At 43.9% G+C, this 11,408-nt stretch overlaps 1 protein-coding gene across 5 annotated transcripts in view; it reads right to left on the reverse strand.

Annotated features, from left to right (window-relative positions):
• MYOF (myoferlin) overlaps positions 1–11,408 on the reverse strand; it is a 156,480-nt gene that overhangs the window by 27,370 nt on the left and 117,702 nt on the right. For 3 of the 5 annotated variants that reach the window (XM_027112068.1, XM_027112067.1, XM_027112069.1), the window contains 6 exons: positions 9,958–10,123; positions 6,710–6,786; positions 4,736–4,792; positions 3,322–3,333; positions 1,784–1,882; positions 241–366 (listed from right to left, as the gene is read on the reverse strand). In XM_027112068.1, coding sequence (XP_026967869.1) covers positions 241–366; positions 1,784–1,882; positions 3,322–3,333; positions 4,736–4,792; positions 6,710–6,786; positions 9,958–10,123 — 537 coding nt within the window. The remainder of the gene's footprint in view (positions 1–240; positions 367–1,783; positions 1,883–3,321; positions 3,334–4,735; positions 4,793–6,709; positions 6,787–9,957; positions 10,124–11,408) is intronic. The other 2 variants (XM_027112071.1, XM_027112070.1) reach the window with 1 other exon arrangement.

An 11,408-nucleotide genomic window follows, 5' to 3' on the forward strand; every position in this document is an offset into this window, starting at 1 on the left:
GTGTGCGCGCACTAGAGCTTAGAGAGGCTGACTGTACAGGATTCAAGGCTGAAAGATAACGGAGGATGGCTTTGAGTGTTCTGCCCCCAACCCCACTGTCCTCGTCCTTGTTAGCATTTTCTAGCATCCTTCAGATGTCAGACGATATGTCCCTGACCCAGAGCTTGGTTGTCCTTTATCCTAGGTCTATACAGAAAATAAAGATGGATTTTAAACAGGACACACACACATTTTGCTCACCTTAAACTCTCCTACCACAGAAGGATCTTCATTCTCATCTGATTTGCCTCGATACAGCTTGAAAGTATCTGAGAAGTCTGTCAGGCCCTCGAATTCCATTACATCCTCCAGTTCACAGTCATATATCTGCAAACCATCAACAGATTCTTAATTTCTCATTAAAATACAGGTGGAATCTAAAATCAAAAAGACTGACGATACCAAATGGGCACGAGATGTGGACGGAGCCCCAGAACTCTCACGTTGCTGGCTGGAGTGCGGGATGATACAACCACTTTGGAAAAGTGTCTGGCAATTTCTTATGAAGTCAAACATCCAGCTACTCTATGATGCAGAAGTTTTATTCCTAGGTATTCATCCAAGAGACATGAAAACATGTCCACATGGTATTAGAATGTCCATAGCAGCTTCATCATCGGGAGAATGGATAAACAAGTTGTGGTATATCCATACAATGGAATATGACTCAGCAATTAAAAGGGGCAAACTACTGATGCACAAGACAATATGACGGCTCTCAAAACTACTGTGTTGGGCTAAAGAAGCCACACACACACAAATACGTAGTGTATGAGTCCACTCATTTGAAGTATAAAAAAAGGCAAAACCGATCTACGATGATGAGATCAGATCAGTTGTCTCTAAGAGGGTTGGAAGGTTGTGAGAAATTGAAGGGAAAGGGGTACAGAGGAGTTTTCTGGGGTGATGGAAATGTTCCTTGCCTTGTTTTGGCAGTGGTTTATGTAGGTGTATATACAATTATCACAACTCACTGAATGGATTACTTTACTGTACGTAAATTATACCTCGATAAAAAGCTAGAAGAGGAGAAGGAGGAAAAACGGAAGGAAAGAGGGAGGGATGGAGGATGGACAGCGGGGCTGATCTGCCAGCCTAGTTTATTTCTCTAAATAAGCAGTTCTTTACATACTGGTGTTTCTCAAGCTGCACTGAGATGTTATGACAATCACATGAAAGAAAGTAGATGTTTCCACATTCTGAAAAGATGAATAAAGAACTGGAAAACCCAAACCATTAACAGGAAGATCGTCCACAGCTAGACTGGCCTAGTCCAATAGCTTGTCTTCCTCCTGGACACACAGTTGTGACTGTACACTGCATGCATGTAAAAGAATCAACCTCTCAGCTAGTGAAACTGATGCTCGTTTAGAGGACAGAATAAAGCATGTTGATATTTCATGCTTTTCTGCAAGAGCACCATGACTTTGAAGGTCTCCCTTGGTCAAACTGGACAATTGTTGGCCTAATTAGTGCAGTGCCAACCCATTCCCAACCCTCGGCCAGATGTCCCCAAGCCCTAAAGTGGCAGTCACATAACCATAAATCAACAGCTGTCCTCAAGCCCTGGGAATCTTGGCAAAGGCAAAATCCATCACCGGGGGCTCCCCAGGAGGCCAGAGGTCCTCCTGGCCCCTCAGCCTCAGCACCCACCATTGGACCTTTCAGTCTTTCACTCAGCTCTGCCTGTGGCCAGTTTTAACGCATGTCAATCCCCCACCCATAGTAGCATAGGCCCAGGTACCTGGAGTTTGGGATAGCCCTTCTGAATATATTGTCCACATTTTTCATGTTCCCCTGTGGAAGCATAATATTTACTCCACCAGTCAATAATTTCTTCCTCCTAAAGAAAGACACATGAAAATGGAAAAATCTTTAGTGATGCCCTGGATTTCCAATCATTGCAAGAAAACTCATAGGTAATAGACAAGAGAAACAGGTACTTCTGAACCTAAAAGAGGCGAGATTATATGACTCTTGTTTACGTGCACCAAAGCATTCAGGATTCTTCTACCCAGAAGCTGGAGGTGAAATGATGATCCTTGGCCAATGAAATGTGTTTGGCTTTAATGGCCACAGCTACACTAGATGACTTTCTTACGTTCTATGGATACCATCTATTCATTTGTCTGTTTTTACTCCTTTATCCTGTTGACTTGATATTTACATATGCAGATAAATTAAAAGAAAACCTTCAGTATGTGTTTACTATTTCATCCTCCAGTATGTGTTTTCCACTGTTTCATTTCCTTAGCCCTTTTAGCCAGCAATGCGTTGCAAAACAGAGCTCACTAAGCTAAGAGTGGGTAACACTGGTTCTAATTCAAGTTCCATCCTTTACGTTAGAAGCCATACCCTTACGTTACAAGCCATACCACATCAGGTACGTTGTTTAACATCTCTGAGCATCATTTTCTTCATCCACCGAATAGGATAATAACACTACCTGTCCCCATCCATCTCACAGGATTGTTTTGTTTTGTTCTTTGACCACGCTGTGTGGCACGTGGGATGATCTTAGCTCCCCAAGATCCCCGACCAGGGATTGAACCCATGCCCCCTGCACTGGGAGCACAGAGTCTTACCAGTGGACCACCAGGGAAGTCTCTCATAGAGTTGTTTTGGACATCAAATAACATCATTAGGAGAAGGAGCTTTGAAAATTATAAAACGTGAAGCAAGAGCAGGGAGGCATCATGGTTTGTTTAGACCAGTGGCTCCCAACCTATTCTTGGAGATTCTAATTCAATCAGCCTGGGGTGAGACCTGGCATACAGGATGCTTTCAGAGTTCAGAATCCGGTGGTTCTTTGATTGGGCAGGAGGGACAGCATTTAGAATCCCTCGTGCAACATTCTCAAACTGTAGAAGGCTGTAGTTTATCGAAGGCTACTATAAATTCCACTCAGATTTATAATAAGAATAGATCCCATCAGACCCACCCGTGGCTTAATCTACCTAGGAAGAGTGAGCTTGCCCAAAAGAGTGTGTCACCAGCAACACAGCCTCTTCTTCCATCTGGGGGGAAGGAAGAAGGAACACTCAAGAAAAGCTATTTCTTATTTGTATATTTGTATATATATATGTTTATACATACACCTACAGTTATTTCTTATTTGTATACGGTATATGTATGTTTATACACACACCTACAGTTATTTCCCCTTTATAGATCAGTAACCCAACCCTGGATTTAAAGATTTATTTATTTATTTATTTATGTATCAGCTACAGGCAGAAAATACATGAATCTTAAGTCTAGCAAAATGTGTATAATAGTTACCTTTTCTGTTAGCTGCCCATCGCATATATATGGGCAGGAAGAGGACGAACCACGTACAGGTCACACAGAGATGGAGACCCCATGAGCATTAGATTCAATGAGAAAGAGAAAAGGAGATGTTACTGTTCATCCATGCCTTATGTTATCAACATTTTGATGGATTATTTATTCAAGATGATCTCATAATTGAACACACCTTATTGGCTTCTTCTCTGAAATGTGCAAAAGAGTTACAAACAGTATTAAAATAAAAGGCTTGGAGGTAGCCACCCATGTCCCATGTCTTAATAGAGTTGGACAATCTGTCCACCAGCATAGTGATCACAGAGAAGGTGGGGTGGAGGTGGGGATGAATACAGTTACTCATCTTCCTGCCCCAAACCGCTTATTCCATTTAGCTTCTAAAGTATATCCCCAACTTGGCCTAATTCTCATTCCTTCAAAAACTCCTGTCCCAAGATGTTTATGTCCAACATGACTGCAGCACCATCATGTAAGTATCTTTTCTTGATTCTTCCCCATGCCGACGATAAAGCACCTATATACATATCCACCCATAAATGGATGTCAAGTCTCTCATTGGCCAAATCCTCCCATTTGCGTTTCTGCGTGGAGAATCCACCAGGAGATGAGAGAATGGACAGCTAGGATGCTGGGGCTTGACTTTTCTCTTGGTACCTGCTGGAACATAAGCCAAGCTCACCCTTAGGGGCAGTTTGAAGAATTGCTACCTCCTAACTTCAAGTTCATTTCCACTGTGAGGGGACAGCGACTCGTCACTACAGGCACTTCCTGCAGGGAGTGCTGGGCGGCCACGGGGCTTCTTCTGCAAGTGCCCCTCGGCATTTTCCACATCGACTTTTGTTCAGCACACGGAAATGCCAAGAGAGGCAGCGAGACAGATAGATATAACAATTCTTTCTATTAGATTCATGTCAAAGCGAGATTAAAAGTTAAATCATCACAGCTGAATTGAGATTTTGGAGAGAGGGACTTTATGCCAAAAGTGTTTTCACATTCTGAATCGTTCCTGAATTCATAGTTTTAGAGTCTGTTATTCACATCTACTCTCAGCTATTGGAAATCATTTCAAAGAAATGAATAGTTCATGATTTAAAAAGCGTTATTCAGAACAGATGGCTGATGTTAAGATCTAGGATTAATATGGGAGAATTTATTCATGTCCGCTTGCTCATTAGTTCACGTGGCAAAGTAGCTGAAGCAGCTAGAGTAACTTGCTTCATTATATCCAAATGGCACAGAAGATTCTCCCCTGAAGCTTAAAATAATCACATTTGTTTAAAGATCATCTTTCACTCCAAAATCTAGAAAGAATGTGAAAGGAGAGTTCAAGTCTTTAGACCGAGGTCCCCGCAGCCCCAGGCAGCATCATGCATTTTCTTATCATACATACATGCACTGTCGTTGGAGAAGCCATTTTGCTGAGTGCTGTTGACATACTGCTTAAGCACTGGAATTGGAAGGTAATTGTTGAAATGGCCACGTAGGAATGTCTGTGTTATCTGGCTGGCACTTAGCAATTTGTCCCCAGTGCTTATTTCCTGCTTTACTTGTGGCGGTGCTGAGCCCATCTGTTAAGAGCTCCCAGGGTCACCACAGGGTAGTGGTGTGAGTTTCTGCGAGCCCAAAACTGTCACCTGGAGCCATATTCTACAGCTCCCATCAACAGCACGGTGTTGACCCATTCCCTCAATTTACCAATAGAAGGCTTGACTTGAGTTAGTGGTAATAGGTATTCATTACACACACATTGCACGTACACGTAACACATGCATATCACCTGCATGCATATATATTACATGCATGCACGTGTATTACATGCATGCACGTGTATTACATGTATGTGTAATCTGGGACATCAGCAAGCTTGTCATTGGCTCTTCCAAAGCTCAACTTTGCTCATTTGACTTTGCACAGATGAGTGCTATATTCCCCAATGAAGAGGTGGTATCAGATTTTTAGAGGCAATTCCAAATAGCCTTTCTTATCAACACAGTACACCTCCAGTAGCTGTTAGGAGAGCAGCTGAGTGCAAGTTATTTATAGTACATGAGAATGACCGATACTACCTTCCTCAGCCCTGCTAAGCTGCAACTTAAAATATGATGTAAACTCAACTTTCACAACGTGTCGCTACAGTAGCCTCATCTGTTAACTACTGTTAAGAAATGAATGAGATTGGGGCATGGACTGGCTTTATTCTTCTTCTTGAGCCTCCATACCTGGGGCTACTGAGTATACAGAAAGCCCAAAGAAGAGCTGATTCACAACGGGAGGCAGGAAAGCTGGAGGCTGATTACAGAGCAGGATCTTAAACTGGCTTTTTCCAGAGTTGTTGTGAAAATGTACGTAAAAGATCTTAAGTATATTACACTTAGCTTCGTCCTAGGCTACTACTGTTTTATGGGGACTATTTGGCGTTGTTTATAAAGTGAACACAGTGGTTTTGCATATTTGCTATTGTCATTTCTGACTGTGGAGGATTCTCAGGGAATAGAATCAAACACACTGCTATGCAGTGCTGGCTGCAGAGCCCACATTTAGTATGGTCCAATTGTTAGTGAGTTTAATGCAGTGGGAAGAAAGTGGATTCTTTAAAGGCACTGTTTATGGACATAACACATTAAAGTGCAATCATGTGCACTTTTCGGCCAGTTTGCACATTAAAACATGCTGTGAAAGTCCATCGTGAATGCCAACAGAAACGGGGAGATATCTGATGTTTTCTTTTTTCTGGGCTGGGAACTTTTTTTTTCCCTCTCCTTCTTGTCGAGCTGGCCAGAATGGTTTTAACATAGGGTCCTGAATGAGCATTTCCACCAATTTCTTGATTTGGAAAACCACAGTGAATATAAAAGTTGGGGATATCCCATACACTGACAAATAGGGTCATTAAAAACCCATGACACTTCTGTTTCATGTGGGGGAAAAAGCTAGTGTGCTACATGTATCCGTCTTCTGAACGTTGTGGTGCTGTGTATTTGCTCCGGAAATTTCTCTTTCTTGCAAATGATATCATTCAGACTGTCCACACTAAAGGTCCTCAGACCTGCCTGCACATTAGAATCACTTGGGGAGATTTTAAAATTTACTGTTGTCTAGATCCCTCTCCCTCGTGGAGAGTGGAGCACAGGTCTGAGTATATTTTAAGTATCCTGGGTGACTGAGGGTAGAGGACATGAGTCCACACAATGTCACCGTAGAGGACATGAGTCCACACAGTGTAAGATTCAGGTTTTTTACCGTGATAAGCTGGTTTGTTATTTTATTTTAGTTGCACTGAATGGTTGTTTGACTGAATTCACCTAATGCTTAGATGCCTGGAAGATAAAACTGACATCATCCAATGATCAGTTCTGAAGCCTACCTTTGATGCCAGTAATGGTTTGGTGTCTTCTATTTCAATAACGACGTCCCGGCAGGGTGGGGTAGACAAAAAGGAGGCTGCAAGACAATTTCATAATCTAAGATGCTTACAAAAATACAGTGGTGAACATTCTGCTCCAAGTTCAAGTTCAACAGCCACACAGTGGAAGGCAGAGTTTGCTCCTGGATGAGACTTACTAAATGGAGAAGACCACGTCTGAATGTAGAAAAATAACCCAATTCATTGCTTTTCCCAAAATATGATACAGTTTTAGACATTTTAAAGGGGATTTTATGGCCCATTTTTTTCTTTTATCTTAGACAATTAGCCCAATCCTGTACACAGGAAATGCTGAAAAAAAATTGTGTCAACACATGTCTTTAGAGGATGTAGGAGTGAGGTCGGGCAATGGGGGCTGGAGGGAGCTACACCAAAGGAGCTTCCTTTTCATGGAATCTGTTCTAAGACACAGAAAAGCAAATCAGGGTGAAGAGTTGCACGTTTCAGGGCTGAAGTTGCAGTGGCTCATTCGGCGTGGCTCTCACAGTGTACACAGAGGGAAAAGGCACACATCCTGGCTTTAAATAATTCCCAGAATATTTGTGGCTCTGGATGGTGAGGTTAGAGCAAGGGCTCAGGAGCAGCCCCTGGGCTCACCAGGTTCAGTTCAGCTGAAGGGGGTGCTGAAGCCTCAGCCTGGGGCCGGGTGGGATGAGAGGTACGGCTACCCTTTATGGAAGAAGGCATCAGGCAGCCAGACATTCAACAGGAGGGCAGAACTCAGACAGAACAAACTCTGCCAAGCCAAAAGAACTTTGTGTTTAACCCAGCATTTGATGTATAGGACATAAAGGAGGGAAAACACATTTTTTAGGTGCCTACCATGTGCCAGGCAGTGGGCTAACCTGTTTACATACATGATCTCATTTAACCCCTCAAAAATCCTGTAGATATGTGTGGCATTATACCCATCATAGAGGTTAAAAAACAAACAAACTGAAGCTAAGAGAAAGCAAGTCACTTGCTTCCAGTTAAACAATCACAAGTGAAAGTAAGTAATCTAGGTCTGTCTGACCCCAAAGCTTGTGTTTCAACCATCATACCAGAGCCCAGAGCAAAGTAGGCCCTTAGTAAATGTCAGAGAAATGATCAGCGGAACACCGGGGAAGCAGAGGAGACTGACATTTATTGAGCATCTATGATACGCCAGTTGCTATGCTGTTGCTAGGTGGCACCCCCAGATCTATCAGAAGTCTCTAGGCTTCCAAGATAGCTCCCCTCCAACTCCCAACAACTGCAGCAACACAGAACAGGACAGCCAGGTGGGAAGGCATGCTGGAACACAACTGCATGCAAGTTCCTTCCTATATTATCATTTCTCCACTTTACAATCCTCACGTACACAAAGCCTCGGGGACAGGAGGAAAGTTATTCTGTGCGCTTCCAACATTAGGCCAACCAAGTCCATTCCTCAACTCTTACCTCAGTTGGGTTTTAAAAAACTATCAGATTGATCTAAAATAACAGGTTCTGGCCTTGGGAACACTGTGCTCCCCATACACCTTAAGGAGTTTCCTCTTCAGGGGCTTTCTGAAGCCTTGACCTCACTTCACACTAACTACAAAGAATCATGAACCAGGAGACCTCTGCCTAACCCTGACCCATAGACACGAGTAGGTCTACACAAGCGATTCTGGGGCCAGAGAAAATCTGCAGCATTTGTACCTTCCTCATGATTTCACATATTTGTGTCCAAGAACTTTCTCTCATGAAAGCAATAGGAAAAACACTAGGAAAACAGTTTCTCTCCATTAAGTAACCCCAGATAAAAGAATGCCTGCAGTTACGTTAATCCTTGATGTTATAAAAATGTTGCTGTTTTAGGCACCATCAACTCAGCACAAAAATGCTTTCCATGGGAAATGTATGGATAAACACATGTAGGGTTTTGCTCAAGTGTGACTGTGAATTTTTTTTTCTCTCTTCTCTGAATCAGGGATACAGGATGCTCAGACCCACATAGCAGATGAGCTTCAGAGGCTCTGTAAAATCAATACCAAACCGTATGGAAGATTAAATAGAACTGGTTAGCAGAACGGCTCTCAAATAGAAGACATCTGTTTCGGTTTGGAGGCTACAACGATCAGATGAATGGGTGTCAATTCTCCACTGGGCTTAATCGTATGAGCCTAGGGGCTCTGGGATCTTGTTCACGGATGGGACCCAGTCCCCAGCCCCTAACAGTCTCTGCCACATGGTAAATTAAAAAACAAGTAATTCTTGAATAAACAAGAGCAAAATGCTATTCATTAGTTATTACTTAGTATAGAACCCAAAAGTAAGTATTATACTCTGCTCTATCACTTATGTGACCCAAGGCCAGCAATTTAAACTCAAGCAGGTGTCATTTTTTCTTCGATAGATAACAATGAAATCATATTTTTCAAATTATATCACAACAATGTTGTGATGCATTAATGAGGCAGGACAATAGATGGAAAGCAATTTAAAATAAAAATCCCCCACTCCTTCAGTGCTTACGGAGGGGCCGCTGTATTTCCCCATCAAAATATTTATCACAGGACTTCCCTGGTGGCGCAGTGGTTAAGGATCAGCCTGCCAATGCAGCGGACACGAGTTCGATCCCTGGTCCGGGAAGATCCCACATGCCGCAGAGCAACTAAGCCCGTGTGCACAACTACTGAGCCTGCACTCTAGAGCCCGCAAGCCACAACTACTGAGCCTGCGTGCCACAACTATTGAAGCCTGCACACACCTAGAGCCCGTGCTCTGCAACGAGAAGCCACTGCAATGAGAAGCCCGTGCACCGCAACGAAGAGTAGCCCCCACTTGCTGCAACTACAGAAAGCCCGCGCGCAGCAATGAAGGCCCAACGCAGCCAAAAATAAATAAATTTATTTTTAAAAAAACTTATCACAGCAAACTGCAATCACCCATTGTCTTGCCTTCTCTGCTGGATGATACAAAAAAGCATGTTCATCCAGGAGCAGGACAATTCAGAAAGTAATAGCTTGAGCATTGGGTCCCCTCAAACAAGGCCAGGATTCAAGGGTAGCTCTGCCACTTACTAACTATATTACCTTGGGAAAGTTACATAGCGTGCTGTAAATCAAAGTGTTTCCTCATCTGCAAAATCTGGACAATGAATAGTTACTTTGAGAGTTTGTAAAGATTAAATCAACTCAACATGAAAAGTCCCAAGATGCTATTTAGAGACTTGCATTTACCTTTTAGCTGTGGCACGATGTCCTCCTTTCCTGCATAAGGGTCGCAGCGAAAGCGGTCCAGGCGGTCAATGGTGCACTGGCCCACAACGGGCTTGCGCCCAAACTGCCGGTGGTCGATGACCTTGATCACCAGCGGAGGCATGTACAGTTCCTCCTTAGGCAAGAACTGGGGGTCACAGAGGTAGGTGTCACTTTTCTGTTTAAGACCTGACAAGGGCAGCTTTGCCGATTAACTCCCCCAAAGCGACCAACCCAGGCTCTTTCTGCCCATTTGGTGTAGCCCCTGGGACCCACAGCGAGCAGTTCAGTAATGTACATGCCAAGCAAGCAGCCTGGAGCTGAAGGGCCTGAGCTCCGAGCCAGGATCAAACCCTGGCTCTGCCACTGACAGCTGCAGGATCTTAGGGAACTCTTCACTGTCCCAGTGATCTCCTTAATAAGAGTAGGGGTGCTGGATTAATATATGTGAAGTGCTTGGCACTGTACCTTAGCACCTGGCTCTGCTCTGTAACAGGATGTGAAATCAGCATTTAGCTAGAATTAGTTAAAATTTAGATCGAGATAAAACTGAACCTTCACGGGAGATAACTGTGGCTTGAGAGTCTTTCAGCCCTGGAAGTTCAATGCCAAAATGGGATGCTCATTTTTCCTCCATGCCTCCTGGTTCCCCTGTATGGAATTTGGTAGCCTTGGTGACATTGTCTGATTGGGGAATCACGGACTGGTCTCAGGTCTGCCTGGTGCGTGGTTCAGATGATTTCCACCTTCGTCTTCACACAGGAATAGAAGCTGGGATCAACTGAGTGGTTTTCCTCACCTCTGCTGACTGAGGCTAGATTCCAGGCTAGAGCTTGGGAGGTGGGGAAGGGGCTGGGGACGGAACAACGATGGGTCGAGTGACCCAGGGGATCACTCTGGGATTCTGGCTCGGAGCTTCCAGGTGGCGCTCATCTGTAGCATCGTGAGGGGAAAAGTATTGGCTTTGAAGTTGGAGGGACCTTAAGTCCAAACTCTGGCCACCCACTTGCTAGCTGTGTCCCCTTGTGTAAATCACTTAACATCTCAGTTTCCTCCAAAGCACACATAAGAGGGGTGAAAATGCCTGCCCTGCAGGGTTGAAGACTTAATGCAGGGAGTGTGAATGCAGCCAGCACCGAGCTCTGTGTAGCTACTGCTGCAATCTTGACAGTCACTGCAGCACAGCACACGGGGCCTGGCACTCACGACAGAACTTGCATAAGGTGGCTCCCCTCTCCAGGCCTCAGCTGCCTCATCTGTAATTGAAGAAGTTAAGCTCCAAGACCCTACAGTTCAAGAGTGGTGTGCTGGAGACCCCAAGGGCAGAAAAATGACTGGGGTGGGGAAAGAAATGGGAAGGTTCTGGACCTTCCATCCCATTAAACTGAAGAAATGCCTTCATTTCTTAACGCTTTGTATAGTAGAGTAAAAAA

This window comes from Aethalodelphis obliquidens, unplaced genomic scaffold, assembly GCF_003676395.1.
Source record: "Aethalodelphis obliquidens isolate GAN/ISIS:26980383/991018 unplaced genomic scaffold, ASM367639v1 scaffold11, whole genome shotgun sequence".
NCBI classification, from domain to species: domain Eukaryota; kingdom Metazoa; phylum Chordata; class Mammalia; order Artiodactyla; family Delphinidae; genus Aethalodelphis; species Aethalodelphis obliquidens.